Genomic DNA, 23,258 nt, shown 5'->3' on the forward strand with positions numbered 1-23,258 from the left:
TAAATGCTGAATGACAGCGAAGATTTCGGCCGGAAGCCCAGGCGCGGATTGGGGGATTGGGTCTGACCGACCCTCTCGCGGGCGCGATTCGCGGCCCGCGCCGGGAGACGCGGGAGAGGCCGCCGGGCGCTGGCGGCACAGTCAGGCCCCGGCGCCGCGGGCGCAGTCTGCGGGCGCTCGGAGGGGGGCTCCACCTGGCCGCCGCGCCGCGGCCGGAGGGGCGGGGCCGGGCTTCGCGGAGGCACTGACGCCTCCTCGCGCCCGAACGCGCGCTCCTCGGCGTTCGGCGCACGCGCGGGGCCGGGAGGGAGCGCGCCCCCGACAGCGGCGGCGCGAGGCGCAGGAGGGGGAAGAGCCGGAGGAGGGCTGCTGAGGGGAGGCTGGCCGAGCGCGCGGTGGCGGCGGTGGCGGCGCCGGCGACCGGAGCCGGGGCGGAGTGGGGAGCGAGGGAGGGGGGCGGAGGGAAGGGGGCGGAGAGGAGAGAGAGCCGCATTTCCAATTCCCAACTACGAGCCCCGAGTTTGTAGATGGGGCTGCTCGGCGGCGCCTGCGGCTGAGCGAGAGCAGCAGCGGCGGGCGCAGGGGAGCGGCGGCGGCGCGGAGGCGGCCGAGGTGCGAGCCGGTGAGTTACTGGGGCCCCCACGCTGCTCGGGTAACGGTCTGGCCGCGCGCCGAGGCGGCCGGAGGGCGCCCTGTTGCTCGTCGCCGTGCGCCACGCGGGGACCCCGGCCCGCCCCGCCCCCTCAGCACCTGGGCTCGGTGAGCCGGGGGCCGGGGCGGCGGAGGCGGCGCGGGTCGGGAGGGCTGCTAAGCGTGCCTAACCCGGCCGGGCCGGCGCAGATGGGGCGCGCTTTGCCGGGCCCCTGGCCCCGGGGCTGCGGGCGGGCCAGAGCGCGGCAACGTGTCTGGCCCGTGCTGCCGGCCGCCGCGCGGAGGCCGGCTCTCCACGCGGTCCCCGGCGCGGCCCCGGCTGGAGCAAGGCTGGGGCTGGGGGCGCGCGGGGCCCCCTCCGGGCGCCGGGAGCCGTGCGCGGGCGCCGACACCCTCTGCGGCGGGAGTGGCGTTTAAGGCATGAATGGAGAGCGGCGCCGGGGGCGGTAGTTGCTGTGACTGACACCTTTGGGGTCAGTGCCGAGAGGGGGCGATTCAGCCGGCTTCTGGCGTGCTCCCGAGCCCCAAGTTCTTGGGGGAGGAGGCTTTCTGCAACTATTGCTGCTACTTCCGAAGCACGAGACTCATTTGGCCAAAGTGGTTTTGGGCCGAGCACGCGCTGCTCCGGAGGCGTTCGCCGCTGAGGCAGTGTTTTCGATCCTGGGTACATAATCTGGAACCGAAAAGGTGCGGGGCCTTTTTTTTTTTTTTTTTTTTTAATTTTTTTACTGGCGGGGTGGAGGGCCAGGAGGGAGTCGCTTGAGGGATCATACGGCCGGTGTGATGACAGGCTGTGGATGGGTTAGTGGAGATATATATATATATATCTCCACTAACCAATATATATATATATGTTTTTTTTTTTTTTTTCAGAAGGACTTTTTAACACTTTACTGGGAGTTTAGTCTCAATCTCACGAGCTCCTGGGATTACAGCCGGAGATTACATCCGTTAAACTTATTCAGATGGGGCATGCATTTATGTAAGGGGGTTGCGGGCAGGCTAGGAAGGGAATTGAAGGAAGCTCAGAAAATTCTCCGCATTACTTATAAACAGCCTGTTAAGGTCAAGCTAGCCACGTTTTACTCTTTCCTACGGCTTTGGGGATTGTTAGTATTTCACTTTATGCTTCCTAAATTGGTCTTCTTTTAATATGGCTTGCAACATTTGAGGTGTGTTAAAATGCTCTTCAATTGGAGTATGATTTAGCAGCCATTTCTACCCGTGAAATCTTTCAAATCGTCCTTTGGAAACTTATGTATGTCGACTATATTAGGCGAGGTAACAGTGTTATCAATGCAGAGATAGTTGCGGTACAAACGTACAACAGACCTCAGGTAATAGTGCTTATTTTAGGTACCTACTGTGCAGTTATGGTAAGGTATCAGGCCTTATTATAGTAATATGTTCTGAGGCCTCATTACAGTAAACAAAGAACTTTTATGGGTTGTGTCATTTTGAGGTCATTTGTATCTGAAATCTATCATATTTAAATACATGTTTAAATACATGTTTGCACAACATGTTACTTTTTAAGGTCCTTTTTTCATTTTAGACTAAGGTTACATAATATTCAAATGGTAACATTTACATTCCGTTTTGTCCTTTGGGGTTGCACACTAATTATGAAAAAACATCCGTGAGTGTGTATGTGTGTGTCCTTTTCCAATTGATACTACTCAGCTCCTTTCTCACCTGGAATTTCAAAACTGAATTATTTTACATTCTAGATTAAATAAACACTGGAAGAATTAAGGTTCTTAAGCAAGTCTGGAAGTGCTATATAAGACAAAATCATTTTTTTTGTTCTTTGAGCCAACTTGGATTTTTTAAAAATGAATCATATTTTTCTTAAACATTTGAGGGAGCAGGTCCCCCCCACCCCCCAGTCTCATTTCAGGCTGAAGTTGTTGGAGAATACTACAGAGTCCGCTTCTCTCCCCCGCCCCCCCCACAACCTTTTTAGCTTGGGATAACCGAGACAACCACAATTGTGTTACCTTTTTAAAAGGCTTTTTTAAAATTGAAGTTGAGTGCTTACCATCTTTTTCTAATGTTCTTTACCACTTAATAATGGATGGTTAGAAGACAACAGATAGTTTTAATTAAATGCCTTTCACATTTTTTACATTCAAGCTTTGTTAAAAGCAAGTAACAGCAAATTATTGCTGAGAGTTGCAAATAATATAGGGTTAGTGCTAGTCAAAGGCTATCTAAGTTTAAGAACACCAAGAAAATAAATAATCGAAGAAACAAGAGGGCTCATTTGTATATTTGACATCACTTTATTATAAATTATCTAGTTCTAGGTGATTTTTGAAAGTGTTTTGCAAAGTAGACATTAGGTATAGAGCACTGATAATTTTCTTTTCCAAGGCAGTTCATTTGGTAAGTGACTAAATTTGCACCAGAACTCTGATTCAGGTAAATGTGGTTAACTTGCAAGGGATGTGCTGATACTTACTCCAGAAGAACTGAACATCTGCCTGTTTTAGATAAAACAAATACTGAGCTCCCTGAAGATATTGTTTATTCCTTTAAAAATATATGATGAGAAAAAATGCTAGTTTTATTTTACCTGTAGGTTCTTTCCTTCCAAAAATAGACTTCACATTTATAAATACCGTAGGAGCAGATAAGCATAAAAGATCTCTTTATTGATAGGTTGCTAGTATTGAATTAAAAATTTTATTTCTTTCTTGTAGGGACCAGGTTCTGTATAGTGTATATTTGGTCAGTCCCACAGAAGCTGCAATGATTTCCGCACTCTTCTTGTTATTTGTCTGTGACCACTGGGGGGAGACTTTATACAATTTAGATTGACCGTATCCCTCCCTTTACATACACTCGCTTCTAATCATCCCTGGGCACTTTGCCAAATGCTGGATCTGTGTTGAGGAGGATGCACTCAGAATCAAGTCTTGATCGAAGTGTCTAGTAACTTTTATTTTTTTTTTAACTCACACCACCACTCACAAAGTACCTCTCTTCATAGATTGTATTATTAACGTTCTACTTTTTGGTCTGTTGTTAAGTGAGCTAACTAAATATCTCACATAATGAAAGATGAGATTCATAAATACATTAGAGCTTTCAAAGGCTGACTTTACTGACATTAATCTTAGTAGCAATGTAAGTTTAATCACTTGCTTGGTGTACACAGATATTAGCTGTCTGAAAAGATCTGGAGATACAGGTGTGCTATATCTGAACCTCTTCAAACAGATTTGGCTTCTATTTTAAAAAGCTTTCAGAGGAAGAGGTATTATAGCATCCCTTGTACCCAATTTTACCAGAAAGGGGAAGTTCTTCCTTTTTCATAGTAGTAAAGATAAGATTAAAACTCACAACTTGGGGCGCCTGGATGGCTTAGTGGGTTAAAGCCTCTGCCTGCCTTCGCCTCAGGTCATGGTCCCAGGGTCCTGGGATTGAGCCCCATATCAGGCTCTCTGCTCAGCAGGGAGCCTGCTTCTCTTCCTCTCTCTCTGCCTGCCTCTCTGCCTACTTGTGATCTCTGTCAAATAAATAAATAAAATCTTAAAAAAAAAAAAACTCACAGCTTTATTGACCATTAAATCATGGCTATTCTTTTTTTTTTTTTTAAGATTTTATTTACTTATTTATCAGACAGAGATCACAGGAAAGAGAGAGGAAGGGAAGCAGGCTCCCCGCCGAGCAGAGAGGTTGATTCAGGGCTCGATCCCAGTACACGGATCACGACCTGAGCCGAAGGCAGAGGCTTTAACCCACTGACCCACCCAGGCGCCCCAATCATGGCTATTCTTAGTCAGAAGTCTGGTTTCCACTTTTGGCAATGTCCAGTTGAATAATCGTGAACTCAGTAAACCAAGGATATTATGTTTATAGTAACTTAGAAGTTTTATATTCTTTAATAACGAAGACCTTTGTACATTCCTGATCATAGTAGATAGGATAGAATTTGGAATAGTTTCTAACGTTTTATCATCCTAAATTCTTTAAAAATCGCTTTTCTTTTTTCCTAAATTAAAAAAAAATGTTGATGGTATACCAGAAATGATGTTTTTTGCTTAGGAAATGTTCCCTTTTAGCTTACTTCAAGATTGTGTCAAATACTTGCGGATGGTAACTTTTAAAGGCCTGTTTTGTTAAAGTTATCCGAAGCAAGGCAATATGAGAATTAAAGATAATATACTGTGGGGCGCCTGGGTGGCTCAGTGGGTTAGGCCGCTGCCTTCGGCTCAGGTCATGATCTCAGGGTTCTGGGATCGAGTCCCGCATCAGGCTCTCTGCTCAGCAGGGAGCCTGCTTCCTCCTCACTCTCTCTCTCTGCCTGCCTCTCTGCCTCCTTATGATCCCTCTCTGTCAAATAAATAAATAAAATCTTTAAAAAAAAAAAGATAATATACTGTGTTTTTTGTAAAGCTCAAGTCATTCACATCTTTTTCTACTGCCTACTAGTTGCTATATATGAACTAATCCCTACTTCAGTTTTACTTTTCGATTACTCCTTGTTCACTATATTCTATCTTTATTGCCCTTTTTGTCCCTCAGAAATGTCAGGGTTTGTTCCTAACTTAGGACTGTTCTCTCTGCCTGGAATTCTCTTCCTAAAACATTACATGGCTAGCTCATTTTCATCATTTCAGGTTTCAGTTCAGAAATGATCTTCTCAGATAAGCAGTATTCTCTAACCACCCGTTTAGAATGACACTATGCTTATTTCCTTCTGTCTCATTAATTTCTGCAAACTGCTTATCATTATCTCAAATTGTATTGTTATATTATTTCATTGTCTACTCTCAGTAGAATAAGCCCCATGGAAACAGCAATTGTAGCCCTTTTATTTAACTATATTTCAAGGACTCAGATATGTTCCTGGCACACAGATGTCATTAAATAAATATTCCTTTTTTTTTTTTTTTTTTAAATATCTGAGTTTCTGTCTTTCCTCAATTTCATTAAAGTGTTCCTTTATGGAATGATATGAATAGATGGTAGTTGTAGTAAGTAGGCTACTTTTGGCTCTAAGTAAAGGTAAGGCATATTGTAAAGATGCATGGAGTATTGATGGAATCCAAAGGTTGGGACTCAGGATTTCATCCAGTGCCGGCACGATACGCTTCATCTCTTTATTCTGGACATGCATTTCCTTCATTTCTTTTTTTGCTGCAGAGGATCACTTCCTAGTCCTCTCAATGGAAAATATGGCTGCCAGCATCTCCTGAATTTTTTCAGTACTAGCCCAGACAACAGGAAGAGATTCTTCTAGTACCCTTCACTCCCCTGTTCAACAAACTATGTTGTATTGGTGGTATTTGCTGTAACCATGTGAAATGGAATTGGAGAGAAAACCCAAGTAGATAGTATAATGATATAATGATTAACATTCACCCTTGACCACCTCTAGAAGTTTGGTTTCCCATCTTTTAAATTTTGCTGGTATATGAAGTTAGAAGATCTGAAAGGCACTGTCCTGGGGATATTAAAAAGAAATGTCCTTTCATGGAAGGAATTTACAGTTTGGTTGAGGACAGTAAGATATATACATGAAGGAAAGAAACGATCAAAAATAGCATGGTGATAATATAGAAACAGGAAAATATTTGCAGCTTGTATTGCAGACAAAAGGTGAATTTCCTTGATATATAACAAATACCTATAAGTTGATAAGAAAAAGACCAGCAATAAAGTTGGGTAAAGATTATAGACAGAATTCATAGACATGGAAATCTGAGTGGCTCCTAAGCATATATATTCAACCTCACACATAGTATAAATATCATAATTAAACCAATGGGGTACCATTTTCACAAATTAGAAGGATCGAAAAAGAATTTGATAATTTTTTCAGGAGGATAGAGACTAACAGGTGCTCTCTTGCATTGCTGGTGGAAATATAAATCAATAGAATTTGATGTGATTGAAATTTCTGAAGAGTACTAGGGTAAATAGAAATACTTGAGAATACGCATAAATTGGTGTTAGGTGTTTGTGGGAGAGGAAAGTGCTAATGTACAATTTAATTATCTGAACACTAACTTGTGTTGCTTTATTTTTAGCTTTAGTCATGAAACAAGCCCAGGCTAAGTAAATCCAGCGAGGTCACATACCCTCTTAACCCTGAACAAGGGAGCCTCCTTTTAGGATAATATTCAGTTCATCTTCCTAGATCACCCTTTCTTTTACTCTAGTCCTGGTGAAGTTTGTTTATAAATCACTGAGATTTCTATATACTTTGTATCTTTCAGAGCATAGCACTTTGTTAACTGCTTAGTAGCACTCAAGTAGGTTGAAGGTAACTGTGCTTAGCTTATTAGCTTCTCATAGACCCACTTCATAATTTTATGCTTTTGGAGATCTTTTGTAAAAAGTGATTTAGAATTTCATTTGGTAAATGTACTTCAGATTTTATTACAATAAATGGTGATTAGGGCAGTTTTATAAATTGTTTATAATGTAATATATTAATGAAACCTTACTTTTACATGGTTCCTTTGTTCTATAAAATATTGTTAGGTCTTAGTTGGGTTAGATAGATATGAAAAGTGGGATAGGGCAGCTTAGGATGCATGAAATCTTTATAGAACAATTTGTGAGGAAGTATGAGGAAAATGAGCAGATCAAGGGCATATGGTTTAGAGAAGGTGTGGATCATAGAAGGGCTGCATCTTAGAAGGGGTTTTAACCTAGGAAAATGCTAAGCCAATTTAGCTGATTATATACTTCAAGGATATGATATATACTTTATAATATTTTTATTTTCTAGGTCATTTACCATGAATTGACTTTGGTACAGGGGTTCTCCACCTAACTAGGCATCAGAATCCTTTAGAGTTATTCTATACCAAAGGATTCTAATTTGGTAACTCTGGTGTAGGACCAGATCATGTTTATATTTTTAAAACCAACAAGAGCCAATATTTGTCAAGTAATACATTATATAAAATACTCTCTTTAATAACCAATTCAGTTAGTGTAGCTTTTAGGCTCCTACACCATTTACATAACTCTAACCCTAGAATTTGGTCTCCTACCATTGTGTCTACTTTAGCCATATCGATATCTCTACAAGCATCAGATTTCCAATGCTTTGCTAACTTTTTATACTCTCCCTTTTTTTGTTCCCTTGTTTCTTCTTTACTAATAAATGTTCAAACTTGCCTCTTCCAAGAAGCTATATTGTCTGGCCTCATGCACAGTTTATCTTTTCAGTACAAGACAAATTAGAGCACAACACTTACATAAGACAATTACACATCATTTCAGTAGCTGTTTTGTGTGCTTTCGCTCACATGAGCCTTGTATGTATATGCCTGGTTTTACAGTTTGAACCTCCTTAATTTTTCCTCTCAGTACCAAGAGCTTGGAGCTCAGTCATAGTATCAGTGGCATGAACAATATTATTGAGTACTTACTATGTTTTAGGACTATACTAAATGCTATCCATACACGGTCTCATTTGCTCATCGGATTTTTGAAATCAGAAACCCTTATATCATTGTGTCAGTTTTCTGTGTCTGCTCTATAACAAATTCCCATAAACTTGATGGCTTAAAACAAAAGACATTTATTCTCTCACAGTCTAAAGGCCAGAGGTCTGAAATAAGTATCATTGCGCCCAAATCAGGGAGTTGGCAAGGCTGTGCTCCCTCACAGGCTCAAGAAGAGAATCTGTTCTTTGCCTCTTTCATGTTTCTGGTAGTTGCCAGCATTCTTTGGCTTATGGTTCCATTGCTTTAATCTTCAGTGGCTCCGGATCTCTCTCAGCTCTGTTCTTAAGATCTTCTCCTGTGTGCATGAGAGAAAGAGAAATCTCCCTTTGACTTTTTTTTTTAAGGACACTTATAATGACATTTAGGGCCCACATAATAACCCCTGATAATCCAAATAAGGTAACATTCACAGGTTCCAGGGCCTACGACCTAGTTGGCCCTATCTTTGGAGGACTACTAGCCTACTATACTAGTAATTCAAATAATCCAGAAAAGGAGGGCTGGTGAAAGTCTTTTTACCCCACCTTATCCCTCTCTTTATAAATCAGTGTTTCTTAGGCAGGGATGATTTTGCTGCCCTCCCTTCACTTCCCTCAAGGACATTTAGCTGTCATAATTGTAGGGGATTGCCGCTATTGGAATCTATCAGATAGAGGCCAAGGAGACTACAGCAGTGCACAGGACAGACTTCCACAGCAAAGAATTCTCCAGCCCTAAATGTCATAGTGCTGAGGTTGAGAAACACTATTTTGAAGGTGACTATTGCCAGGAGTTTCTTGCGTATCATTCCTAGAAAAAGTTTTATACCTGCACCAGCACATTATCATGAACAAAACTCTCTAATCTGAGTTGATTATGACTGGTCGTAGTTTGTGGTTCACTGAAAGTTGATTTAAGTGAGGAAAAAAAAAAATGATTCACACATACTTTAAATAATATATTTTTACTTAAAAATATAAATATTCTGTACATTTATCTGCCAGTGTTTTCTTTCAGTATGTATCTTGCCTGGAGTTCTGTGTCATTATTCTTCTAATTATTCTAGTGCATTATCACTGATTCCTAGCTTTCAAGTAAGAACTTAAAAATTTATGCAAGAATCTGAGTGTAGGATCCTTGTAGTATTTTATGACTCCTCAGTTGTTTTTAGTTGTATGTTTATATTTAATTATATAGTAGATAGCATTTTGTTTTCTTGTTTTTTTTGTCACTTGCTTTCTTTGGGTCTCTCCAAAGCATTCAACTTGGTTTTCATATGAGGAATGATATAACTCCATGGTTTTGTATTAAATAAAATATTGTGTGTGTATATATTTATAAAATAATTTTTATTTATGAGGAAATATATGTTTAATGTTAAAAATTACATATAAAGAAATTCTGTTTTGTATAAAAAATAATGACTCCTTAAGCTATTGGGAATACTACTCCCAGATGAGCTAATTTGCAAAGTTTCTTATCTGGTGATACGATGACAGCTTATGTCCTAGCTGCTTCTAAATTTTTGGAATTTGTAGAAAACTTTGTCTTAATACAAATGAGAGTTTATAAATTATAGGATAATACTTTACGTACTTTATTCCTATACCATGTTAATGCTTGACTTCCTCTTCTACTAAAGGAAACATTGGCTTTTCATTAACTATGGTAAATATTACTTGGGATTTTGCTTACTAGCAAATTGTAGGATTTTTAAATCCTACAATTCCTTGAAATTACGGTTTGCATTTTATTGTTTCCTTACTTAGCATGGCAGGACAGTTAGAGATACGGGTTGTAATCCCAGTTTTTCTAACTTTCAGCTCTTTTATTTTTTCAGAACTCAGTTCTATGTGGTACAAATAATAAGCCTGCTGGCAAATATGTCTGGTGTTAGCACTGAACTCAATATGCCTCATCTCTAAAACAGAGGTTATAATATCTATTGTGTTAGTGTAAGATTTTAATTAGATAATATAGTCTACTTAGCACAGACTCTGGTACATTTTAAGTGTTCAGTAATTGTCAGTATCATTTTCTTTTCTTACTATTTGGTTCAGGGTTATATGTGCAGTGAATACTATTTGTTGAATAGCATTTTCAGTTGCCTCTGCCTGATTCATAACTTCCATTTTCTTTCACTGCAGTATGAGCTATGTCTCATTTAGTAAATATTTTTTTTTAAAGAACTCTGCTTTTAAAGTAGTTCAGTAAATTATGTGCTGTTAACTAAAGTTAATAAGTCTTATTTTTTTACATGACATTTAAATGTGTTTATAAAAAAAATAAATAAATGTGTTTATAAAGGGAGACTGAGTGGAAAGAGACTATGTGACCTCAAAGATTCCTTCCAACAAAATAAGATTTTATAAAACTCATATAATCCTGATTTTTCCTCCTGTTTTCCCTCTAAAAATCTACAGAAGTAAATAGCGTTTGATAATGCAGCTTTTTTTTTAATGAAGAGAATGACCAATATGTTCTTAATGGTCCATTATATAAAAGGAAATTTTTAGTATTTTGGATGAATGTGGCTGTCTTCAAATGGATATGTCTTTCTCTTTTATTTAGAATATATATGTCTGTATATGTATAATAAAATGTTTCATGGAAAATTTAGCTTTAATAAATAAAATTTTGTCCCTTTTTTTTAATCTATTAAATCTCTTCTGTTTGGGACTTTGATATAGGAAACGTGGGCAACTGAGTTATATTTAATTCATTGAAATTACTTATTTCAGATATTAAACAGTGATCATGGTTATTTTTATGTAAGTTGATTCAAATGCTTTTCATTTTCTTTTTCAAACTAGTAATCTTTTGGAATAGGGGATAAATAAAAAACTTTAAACCATGTTTTTAAGAAGGTTGGAGCACCTTGTGAGGCATACAGGTGAAGTCGTCAGTGGATGTCCTCATCATTCTTAGTATTAGATTCTTGAAAACCTTAATGTAGAGAAATTTTCCCTGAAGGGATTTAAGATGTTATGGGAGAAATAAGGATAAGGAGTTGTGATTGTGAATGAACCTTTAAAAATCCTTATACACTTTCAATGTTCATCCAATTAAAACATTGAATAAAAAATATCAGATTATCAACAACATTTTATGCAATTAAATTTGGAAATACCAGGGATGATACAGTTATTTTCCATTTACCCCTACGTTCTTAAAAGATACTTTTCAGGATTTCCAGTCTGGGGAGTGATAGGGTGGGGAGTTCTTAACATCTTAAGAAGCATTTTTTAGGGTGTCTTCTAAAAAAGAGCCTTTCTTATTTCCACTTAAAAGATACCTCAACTTGTGTTTCCAACTGTTGTTCTAGAGATAGCATAACTTGGATATTTAAAATTTTTTTTAAAAAAATAAGCTTTTAGTAACCTTTATTTAACTCACTCAGCTTGCTAGAGCTGAGTAGGTATTTATAGTTCTTTTCTACCCATGATAATTTCATGCCAGCACTCATCAGAACATAACATAATGGAACACTTACTTGGCTCTGCCTTCTCATTCCCATATCCTTTCTCTCCTTCCCAATAAACTGTTTCCAGATCGAAGGCTGGAAATTGTTTTATCTCTTCTGTCTCTTCTAAAAGTGCACTGCAAATATCTTCTACTCTGCCATCTTTTAATTTCCCTTCTCTTTTATCTTCTAAACTCAGTTCCCCTTTTCTCAAAATACCTGCAAAAAGAGCAGCTTAGAATTTGTTATACTCTAGTAAAAATTTTCACCAAAAGTGAATCTCTGTGTATATATGTATATACTGGAATTTCACACAATAAAAGGGTTACTTTATATAGTTTACCTGAAGAAAGAAACTGTCTTTTTTGCATAGCTTCAGCCAAGCATCGTCCCATGCTCATAGGCTGTGTTTAATATTTATTACTGAAATTGGGAAACGCCAAAAATTAGCATATAAATAGTATTTTATCATGTGCGGCTAAGTTCTGAAAAAGTTTGAAGTTTAGAAGAAGAAATTCTTATCCGTAGGGAGGGTCTTGCCATTCATTTGATCGAATTAATTTTGAAATGAGTCCTTTTAACTCTAAAATTTTGATTCTAAAAAAGCAAGAAGTGTGTCATAAATTATTAGGTATTGAACAGCTAAGAAACAATATTGTTGGGTGGGATAACATGAGTGGAGGCATTTAAGTAGGAAGAGATATGTAGCTGTGCATGCAGTAAGTAAAAAAGAACAATGTGGTTGGAATAGTTTATATTAGAGAATAGAGGAATTTGGCTGAATAGATAAAAAGCTAGATATTTAAGAGAAATTTAAACATTTTCAGATAATGAAAGTTTTTCTAACCTAGTATTGTCCTTAGAATGACATTTTTACATGATAGTCTTGTGCTGAGTGGATTATAGTGAAGAATAGTGGGAAGAGACTTGTAATAATAATTAAGGTGAAGTAATAAGAGCTTGAAAGTGGTGGCAGAGGGAATGGAGAATAAGAGATGAATGTAGGGAAATTATGAATCCACTGTGGCCTATCAAATGACCTACAAGAGGTATCTCGAAGTTTTCAAGGGATCCTTAGGCCAAGGGCAGTCCCTGGATTTTCAGGGTTTCGGGATGTTTTCCTAAGGTAAGCCCTCATCTTGTTTTAAAGGTTCATCTAGGCTCTTGTTTTCTTTTTTTAAGATTGATTGATTGATTGATTGATTGATTTATCTATCTGAGAGAGAGCGTGCGTGCACATGCAGTGTGCTTGCACACCGGCAAGCAGGGTGAGGGAGGGCAGACGGAGAGAGGGAAAGGGAAAGAGAATCTCAAACAGACGCCCCTCTGAGCAGGAAGCCAACTCGGGGGTCAATCTCACGATGCTTAGATCATGTAGGTTCTTTTTTTTTCCCTTAAGATTTTATTTATTTATTTATTTTTCAGGGTTCTGGATTGAGCTCCATATCTGGCTCCCTGCTCAGCGGGAAGCCTGCTTCACCGTCTCCCACTCCTCCTGCTTGTATTCCCTCTCTCTCTCAAATAAGTAAATAAAATCTTTAAAAAACTATGGAAAAGAAAAACTTAGAAAATCAAGACACTGATTTAGTGCAGAAGACTGTAAGAATGTTAAACAGGTAATTTTAATTTTTAAAAAAATTTTGTTTATTTATTTGAGAGAGAGTGAGATCACAAGTAGGCATCGAGGCAGGCAGAGAGAGAGGGGGAAGCAGGCTCCCCTCTGAGCAGAGAGCCCAATTCAGGGCTCGATCCCAGGACCCTGAGATCATGACCCGAGCAAAGGCAGAGGCTTAACCCACTGAGCCACCCAGGTGTCCCTAAACAAGTAATTTTAAAACAAATTTTAAAAGTGTTCAAATGGGGGCACCTGGGTGGCTCAGTGGTTTAGGCCTCTGCCTTTGGCTCAGGTCATGATCTAAGGGTCCTGGGATGGAGCCCCACATCGGGCTCTCTGCTTAGCGGGGATCCTGCTTCCTCCTCTCTCTCTGCCTGCCTCTCTACCTACTTGTGATCTCTATCTGTCAACTAAATAAATAAAATCTTAAAAAAGAAAAAGTTCAAATGCCTAAAAGATGCTTAAAACAGTGTTAGAAGTTGTGGGCAAATAAGGGAAGTATGTGACTTGATTTTTATTATTAGCATATGTAAAGTATGGTCAGCAAATATTTCTTACAACCATGACCATACTTTTTATATAAAGCCAAGTTACTGTGAGATATTTTCTGAGTAAGCAAGAGAATTGAAGTGTTCTGTTGTTAGAAATATCAAACTGTATTAGCTTGGTGCATCTATTTGCATTATTTAAAATATACCACTGATTTAGGGGGCAGTTTTGCCTCCCTCAAGATATTTGGTAATATCTGAAGACCTTTTTGGTTGTCACAATTTGGGGTGGAGGTGGGGATGTTTATTATCATCTGGTGGGTAGAGGGGCACCTTGGTGGCTTAGGCATTAAGCTTCTGCCTTCGGCTCAGATCATGGTTTCAGGGTCCTAGGATGGAGTCCCTATCAGGCTCCCTGCTCAGTGGAGAGCCTGCTTCTCCCTTTCCCTGACACTCCCCTGCTTGTGTTCCCTCTCTCTCTGTCCAATAAATAAATTTTTTAAAAAAATTATCATCTAGTGGGTAGAGATCAGAGATACTGCTGAACCATTTATAGGACAACCCAATGTCAGTAGTGCCAAGATTGAGAAATCCTGGACTGTAAGGTAGGCAAGTTGTGCTGTGGGCAGTTTTAGAGACCTATCAATTTCTTCTTTTTTTCTAGAATTGACCAGAAACCATCTTTCTCTTAACACTCCTTTTTCTCCAGCAGCTTACAGTATACTTGGTTGTCACTGATTTCTTTATTATGCTCTTATCCTAAGGGTATATATCTTAGACACTTCAATTGGATGAATATTTCCAGTAGTTCTACCTCTCTTAGGGTGGCTTTTTCTTTGCCAACTTTCTGTGTTTTCTTTCACTAATTTAATTCTTGAAGGGTCACCCTATTTCCAAATTCTGAGAGTCTCTTGATATGATTTCCTAAGTATTTTCTTTTGCAACAAGGCTTTTATGTGCTTTAAGGTGCTTCGTGTGTCAGGTCTGGGTTGAGCTAGTTCTTGAATCTAGGTTTTTTCTGGTAGTGTTTGCATCTGTTCTGTCTTGTTTATGCAAGATATTTTTTTCTAACAGCATTTGAATCTTTTCTAATTTTTCTATACACAGGAAGTTAATTTAAATAAAATGCTTAGCTGAAAAGAAAAAAACATCTAGGAGTTTTTTCTTTTAGAATAATTTTGTCCCTGTTTATAGATAAAGGTTGCCTTAGATACAAACAGCTACATGTGAAAAGGTTTTATAATAGTTTTGTAATGATAAATGAAAAATACTGAAATTCTAGAATGAAACAAATTATGCAAAAATTTTTTATTGGTGTTTATTTTTTTTAAAGGAGTATTTTTTTTAAAGATTTTATTTATTTATTTGACAGATCACAAGTAGGCAAAGAGGTAGGTGTGGTGGGGGGGATAGCAGGCTCTCCGCTGAGCAGAGAGCCCGATGGGGGGCTCGATCCCAGGACCCTGGGATTATGACCTGAGCCAAAGGCAGAGGCTTTAACCCACTGAGCCACCCAGGCGGCCCGATTGGTGTTTATTTTTAAACAGTGCAAAATAATTCATTGGAATATAAAGATGAAAGTTGAATGAACATATCACTGATGGAGAAAGACATTTTGAAAGAACCTTAACCACTTCAGTTTGATGTTGATCTAAACATATTGGCTATTTAGTGAAATACCCGTGTATACTAGCTATCCCATGTGAAATAAAGGAATAGAGAGGGAAAGCAAAAGTGTTAAAAAAATTTTTCTTCTGTAGTGGTCAGGGTGTGGTGACAAAAGAGAGAGATAAGAGTGAGAGAGAGAACATTGAGAATTTGTCATCCTTGAGAGGCAAACTTGTGGAATAAGTGCAGGTTTTCTTTTTAGTAGATAACTTCATGTCTGCCTCTGGTACACATAAATTCTATTTTCACCTTCATTTTCATCTGTGCAAGTGTTTCATTAATTGACCTTCCATCAAATCGAAAACTGATCTGCCTTGTTGTTAGATCAGTTATTAACAACAGTAGGCTTTCATTAGTTTACTAAATGATATATTCTCTCTCTCTTTTTTTTTTTTTAAGATTTTATTTATTTATTTGACAGACAGAGATCACAAGCAGGCAGAGAGGCAGGCAGAGAGAGAGAGGAGGAAGTAGGCTCCCCGCTGAGGGCTCAGTCACAGGACCCTGGAATCATGACCTGAGCCTAAGGCAGAGGCTTTAACCCACCAAGCCACCCAGGTGCTCCTAAGTAATATATTCTTGAACTGCACCACAGAACCATCCTACCCCACCACTTCAGATATATATGGTTATCTGTCTTGAGTCTTCTTGTTGTGGAAAGCATTGGTGCTGCAACTGCTGTCTCACGGAAGAGGTATAATGTCCTCAATTGCATAAGCACACAACCCACATCAGTAAGCTTATTTTAATTGTGGAGATATTTTAGCTAAGGAACATTTAAATGTTTGAAGAGACTACTCTTCTGAGTCTAGGAATTCTGGGGTAATTGAATACACAGCATTCGTGGTCTGAACAACCCAGTTTATTTGGAGGGAGGAAATTATGTTGACTGGTGGTGAATAGACAGCTTTTCCTCCTTAGTTATTTGTGATAATTTTTTTTTTTAAGATTTTATTTATTTATTTGACAGACAGAGATCACAAGTAGGCAGAGAGAGGAGGAAGCAGGCTCCCTGCCGAGTAGAGAGCCCGAAGCGGGGCTCGATCCCAGGAGCCTGGGATCATGACCTGAGCCGAAGGCAGAGGCTTTAACCCACTGAGCCACCCAGGCGCCCCTGTGATAAACTTTTTTAAATTAGCTTTTAAAAAGTATGTGTTGTGGTGAGCGCTGTGTATTGTGTAAGACTGATGAATCACAGACCTGTACCCCTGAAACAAATAATACATTATATGTTATATGTTAATGTTAATACATTATATGTTAATTTAAAAAATAGTGTTACATGGTAGAGTTAAGCTAGTATAGAAAAATGAACATGCAGTGAAAGTTAAAAAATTTCTGTTCAGTCTTACTTCATAGAGTTAATCACTGATAACAGGTTTAGATTTAGTTAGTAAAGTGTTTCTCAACAATTCATAATTAGCATTTTGGCAGCTCTATGTTGTCTGGGATCATCCTGAGCACATCTTAATTTTTAGTGCTCCTGTTCTCTGCCACAGCCATGGAGGCATCAAAAATGCCCTTCTTGGGCGCCTGGGTGGCTCAGTTGGTTAAGCAACTGCTTTCGGCTCAGGTCACGATCCCGGAGTCCCCGGATCGAGTCCCGCATCAGGCTCCCAGCTCCATGGGGAGTCTGCTTCTCCCTCTGACCTTCTCGCCTCTCATGCTCTCTCTCACTGTCTCTCTCTCAAATAAATAAATAAATAAAATCTTTAAAAAAAAAAAAAAAAAAAAAAATGCCCTTCTTTCCAGATGCTCCTTGGTTAGGGGGTGATACTTATTATTGGTGAGAGTATTAGAATTTTTCTAAACTATACCACATGTCTTAGAAAATGTGTCTTTTTTCAGTTTTACACAGTAACTATATTGACTCCAGTATAAAAGAAGACTATTTGAACACACATGGACTTCTCAAGGAAGGCCCAGAGGAAATCCATTTGGGAAGAACTGAATGTCATAGATTATAATGTTTATTCAATCTTATCTGCTTTCCTTTATGACAGTGTTACTGTCTTGTGTTTTCAGTTACCTTTTTTTTTCTTCCTTGAGTGTTTGTGGTTCTTGAGTTGTGAGCTTGCGCTTTGCAGGGTTTTAGTGAAAGGATTCTGGTTAAATAGCACATTCTTCCAAGGAAGATTTGCTAAGGCTTTTCTTTGACATCTCTAATTTTTCTCCTCAGGGTTTTCTGAACTGATAGGTATACTGGAACCCTGAATCCTTGAGCGTAGGCCATGGTTACACAATCTCAGGCGATATTCCCCCGACATGGTTGGGGGGAGGGGTGGATATCCAGGCTGAGACAGGCTAATACTCATTGGCTTCGTTGGCCAGCAGGTATGTCTTTGCTAAGCCACTCTTTTACAAGGTGGGGTTATTCTTGTAAGGTCCCAGCCTTCTGTGAAGGGTTTTCCTTTCAGTTCTCCAGCTTGGATAGACCAAGTCCTAAGCTGCTGCCTCTGAACTTCTAGGAACTGAAATCTGCAAATCCCAGAGCAGCCATGGCTTACGCACCTGCTTACCACTTTTCTATCTTCTTCCTGTGGACCCATGGCTTGTTTTTATATTTGAGAGGATGTTTTGGTATTTTATATAGCATTCCTAGCTATTTTATAAATGTGGGGATTATTTTCAGATTGTCAAGTCTAATTTTTTGCTGGTCCTTCAAGCCTCATTCATCTTCTTTCTAACTTCCAGGAATTTCCTAAAATTTTTGGTTTGGATAATCTCTTTCATTTCCTCCCACCTCACCTCCAGTATTGTTGGCATTTTATTCTTTTTAAAAAGTATCCTTTCTGTCATTTCACTGTGACCTTAGGAGAGAATGTAGGCATGTGTGCTCAGTCTTCTATTTTGGCTGGCGGCTTGTCTGTTTTTAGATCTAAGCTCATTAGGGCTAACTGATGAAAAGTAAATCTCTATAAATGCCTTTTCATTTTACTTTGATTTTGTAGTTTGAACTTGAAGAGCATGATCTTTGGCTATAAAAGAAGCAAGGGGGCAGGGACAGAAGATGGAAGTTCAGACCATTAACTGCAGTTGAGCAATGTCTTCCTGGAGTGCGGAACAGTGAGGATCCTGCCATAATGTCTAAACTTTTAGGGTAAAACACATTAAAGTGGTGAGAAATCACAATTTTAAAATTACGTGCAAAAACTGTTAACTGCAGTATGCATGTCTGCCATAATCCTGAGAATTAAAGTTCAAAGATATATATGATGCCATTCCTGCTCTCAGAGAGCCCACTAATTTTGTAGTGGAGACAGACCTGCAAAGGAAAATATGGTCAATTTTCATTATTCATGATACTTATGTCTTAGAATTCCTTGTGACTACTGAATTAGCAAATGCTGAGCCCATGCTTCTAGGGGAATATTCAAGGATATGTTCCTATGAGCCTCTGATCACATTTTCATTAATTGGTCAATATATAACCCTGTTATTTGTGTGTTTTTTATTTAAAGATGCCTTAATGAGTATTGTTGGTTCATTAACATTGAATGGCCGATGGCACCATAACTCATGCCTGAAGGAAGCTCATTGAACACATGTTTTTTTTCTGTAAGGCACTTCCCAAGCCTTCTTGTCCTTAGGAACACTAAACAACACTTAATCACTATGCTTGGGACATTTTAGACAGCAGAATCATTGTGAAAAAGCACAAAAATGTGAAAAACATGACACTAAATAGACCATGAAAAGGATACTTGTTTTCAGTGTGATAGATGAAACGAAAGGGCCAAGTGTCCCCTTATTGCCCACAAGCTGGGGATGCACGCACTGGGCACGTGTTTTTGCCTCTGTGCCTGTCTGCAGGTGACCACAAAAGCATGGCAAATATTGACTTTTAGCAAGTAGGCAAATTCACAAATACAGAATTCATGAATAATGAAGATTGCCTCTACCATATATTGAGTGCTATACTTCTAAATCTGCTAGGATGGGTCAGGAAAGGCTTCATTTTAAAAAATTAAGGTGAAGTTCTAGTAGTATGAAGCAGTGGATTTAAGGAATAGCAAATGGCCCAGTGTGGCCAGAATCAAAAGGGCTCTTCTGAGAATTAACAGGAGAGCATGTTTAAATAGTTAAGGAGGGAGATGTGAGGCCCTTGTGCCTTATTAAGGAACCTCAATTTTATAGATGATAGAGAGTTACTGAGTGATATTAACTTGGGCATAAGCATGGCTATATTTGTATTTTGGAAAGCTCACCCTAATGGTGGTATTGAGGATAGATGAAAATAAATAGAATGTTATAGAGGTTAAGGTGAGAGATGATGAGAGAATGAACTAAGGCAGTGACAGTGGAAATAAACTGATGTATTTGAAAGATATGAAATATATTACATTAAAAGATCTTGGCAGCAGGTTAGCTAGAGGGAATTAAAAAGGTTAACCAGGTGTGCCTGGGTTCCTTTAATTGAGATAGGGAATATAGGAACCACACCAGATTGAGGAAGTAATGCGATACTTGGATGCACTGAGTTTATAGTGTCCATGAAACATCTTTACAGAGATATAGGCGAGGAAATATGATAGGGATATCAAGATATCAAGAGATAGAGCTCTGAAAGACTTTAGAATGCATTTATGAATTGATAAGTATCTCAGTGCCTACTATGTGTCAAGTTACTCTCCTAGTGCCAGAGTGAAACAAGTGATTTTTTTTTTTTTTCAAGTGAAGAGAGAGACGGACAACAATCAGAGCTGCTTCAAATAAGCACTCTGATGAAAACAAACCTAATTGGAGGGCAAGTGGCTAAATGTGTATGTGTGTGGGAGAGGCTAGTTTAGGTCAAATGTTGAGGATTAGTTTCTGGGGAGGTAACATACTGAGACAAATGAGAGAAAAAGGATAGATGTGTGGATATCTGGAAAGATCATGTCAAGCATAGAGAACAGACAATGGTAAAGATGAGAAATGGGAAATAAGACACGTTTGAAGCAGGGAAGGCAGGCCAGTGCAACTGGAGACGAGCAGATGTGGGAGAGATTGTCACGGGTTTACTCAGCAGGGCACACGGAGTGCCTAGTCAGGAAGGCTGGTATAGTCCACAGTCAGGTTTGGGACATTTTCAAAGTGTAGTGGGAAGCCACTAGACAGTTTTAGCAGAACAATAACAAAATCTTTTTTCTGTTTTAAAATGATGTCTCTAACCACTCTAGAGAATATTGTTAAGAACTAGAGTGAAAGTAAATGACCAGTTGAGTGCCTGCTGAAGTAAATAAGCAAGAGGTGATGGTGGCTTAGAATAAGATGTGCCAGTAGAGCCATGAGATCAGGTTTTCAGTTAGTTGCTTTTCTTCATTCACCCCTGTCATGACTGAATTTTTAAAAACCACTTTATCACTGGATCTCTAATGAATTTTAGGTATTTTTGTCAGTGCATATATGAAATGTTATCTTAAAAAAAAGAAACTTGATGAAATTTATTACTCTAAAATAACCTAGTTTTGAGATACAAATTTTCATGTTTAATAAGATCTGGCAGTGATACTGTAGTCATATTTCAGGTTTATTAGTGCTTATTAGTTATGTAAAAACACTTCCAGACAATTCAACTGGTTTAGTTATAACACTGAATATTTTCTTTTCTTTTTTCTTTTTTTTTTTAAAGATTTTATTTATTTATTTGACACAGAGAGAGAGATCACAAGTAGGCAGAGAGGCAAGCAGAGAGAAAAGGGGAAGCAGGCTCCCCGCTGAGCAGAGAGCCTGATGCTGGGCTTGATCCCAGGACCCTGAGATCGTGACCTGAGCTGAAGGCAGAGGCTTAACCCACTGAGCCACCCAGGTGCCCCAACACTGCATATTTTCTTATAATAAAGTAGTGAAGCTTTGACCTGCTTTGTTAATTAGTGGTGAGGTCAGTGAAAATAGTCAAAGTAGTGCTACTACACTGTGAGAGTAAATTAGGGACATTACTGTTATTTACCTGAGCTGTTTAAAAAAATCTCTGTAGATCTAGCTTTACTCTGGATGAGCTCTGCACTTTAACCGGGATACTTCCAGTCATAATATGGAGCAGGCACTAGGGTGGGGAAAGACTGGGGGTTGGTAGGCTAGTTAAGGGAATTTTAAAATAGTCTATGCAAAAGAAGATAAAAACTGTATACCAGCGGTCTGAGAGTGGAAATTTTGAAGAAGATGAAATTGAATCTTTTATGAAGCAGGGTAAAAATATTTGAAAGAAAATTAGATGGAGGTTAGGGAGAAGAAAGAAAGTCAGATGATTCTGAGATTTTAAGCTTTGGATAATGGGTAGATGGTGATGTCATAATAGGTAGAATCTATAGTGGGAGGAATAGGCTCAATTAGGTGAGTGAGTAGTTTTGAAAATGGTAAATTAAAAGCACCATCTTTGGGACTCACCAGGGAAGTATGTTAAGAAGGCAGTCAGAGAAAGGTGAGTGCTGTCACTAGATTTCAAATCATATTCATATGGAAACTAAAGTTCTAAAAGTGAATGAGATCGCTCAAGAAAAGGATGAAAACCTGAGAGATGTCAGTAGCAGTGATGGTCTGTCCTCAGGCAGGGTGAGGACAGATAATATAACTGATTTATCATTCAGGTCATTCTTAAATTTATTTACAAAGTTTGAGGAGAGCAGTGGCTGCGATGGGACGGGTGGAGAATTGAACTACTCTTTAGAGGAGCTTGGTGCAATGGGAAAAGGAGGGAAGGCTATGACTTAGGGAAAAGGAAAGTGGGGTTTCAAATAGTAATTTTTTTTAAAAAAGTATTATTGAAGGATGAAGAAGATGTTAACACATTTATAAAAATGTGCAAGTATCAAATGAGGAAAAAGTACTGAAGGTACAAGAAAGGGATCGCGTGTTTCATGATCCCACAGTAGGTGGGAAGGACTTGATTCATTGTAGTCTTGTAGGGGAGGAGGAATATATTTTCTTCTGAGGTTGGAAAAAAAGGAAGTAAGGAAAGGTGCTGACATTTGATTCTAGAAGTGGAGGGGAATTTCAATAAATCATATATGATGCCCTCTTTTTTCCTTTCTCTCCTAACAAAATCCTTTGTTGGCAATTTAGTGTAGTGAATGTTTGAAATGGGATGGGGGGGAACCCATGAAGGGACAAAGTAATGGAATTGTGCAGGAATATTTGGGACCTTGTTGATTTTGGAGAACTCAAGGAAGTTGGAACATATTGAAAACCTGGAGAAAAGAATAGATAGGAGGGACCTGAAATGGAGGAATGAGCTGTGGACATCAGAGGCAAGCAGAGAAGACAAACTTGATTCCCTGACAGTTTTGTCTAGGGCTACTGATACTGAACCAAGTGTTGACAAGCTTTAGCCAGGACACTGGGTGACTCTTTTCACTAAGTCTAAATGTAAACTACACCATTAATGCTATTTTATCAGACCAAAGGATATGAAAAAGTTGTATAGCAAAAAACTATCATTATAGAAGAGGACTTATAAAACATCCTGCAATATTTGAAACAATATTTTTGTGTAGCCTTTTAAAATTGATGAAAAACCAAATCACCATATTTTTAGTTCATTTCGTTACCAATATTCTCAAAACATGGTATCCAGTTTGATCCTTAACTACTAGAAATGCAGGTTTTTAAGGATATCCGGTTGTGTCCAGTGTTTATGCTTGCCATAGGGAAATTTACAATGAGAATAAGATTTAAGTAGTACCAGTGTTCAGTTGTCATTTCATCTGTTTGGAGTACTCTTTGGTCACTTTGAATATATTGCTTATTCTTCAAGGTTACTGTAACTGGAAAGTCTTCCACATACAAAATGTGAGGTTAAAGCCCAAAATAATCCTTTCATTTTGGATACCTATAATTTGCTGCTCTCACCAAAGTAGGACCTCTTTGGATTCCCTAAATTTCTAAAGCTTTATTAAATAATTAGTAAGACTATTCTATGCAGGGTTTTCATCTGGACA

General features: G+C 38.9%; 1 protein-coding gene across 4 annotated transcripts in view; it reads left to right on the forward strand.

Annotated features, from left to right (window-relative positions):
* Positions 1-477: 477 nt before the first annotated feature.
* The window catches only part of PALS2 (protein associated with LIN7 2, MAGUK p55 family member), a 108,412-nt gene continuing 85,631 nt past the window's right edge, over positions 478-23,258 (forward strand). The window contains exon 1 of one of the 4 annotated variants that reach the window (XM_045062790.1): positions 478-622. Coding sequence is in view for 1 of the 4 variants with exons in the window: in XM_045062791.1 (XP_044918726.1) it covers positions 21,718-21,742 (25 nt within the window). In the remaining 3 variants the exon portion in view is untranslated. Of the gene's footprint in view, positions 623-1,241; positions 1,339-21,627; positions 21,743-23,258 lie in introns of those variants that run through there. The other 3 variants (XM_045062789.1, XM_004743316.3, XM_045062791.1) reach the window with 3 other exon arrangements.

Source organism: Mustela putorius, unplaced genomic scaffold (assembly GCF_011764305.1).
Source record: "Mustela putorius furo isolate JIRA1106 unplaced genomic scaffold, ASM1176430v1.1 tig00003845_pilon_pilon_pilon, whole genome shotgun sequence".
NCBI classification, from domain to species: Eukaryota; Metazoa; Chordata; class Mammalia; order Carnivora; family Mustelidae; genus Mustela; species Mustela putorius.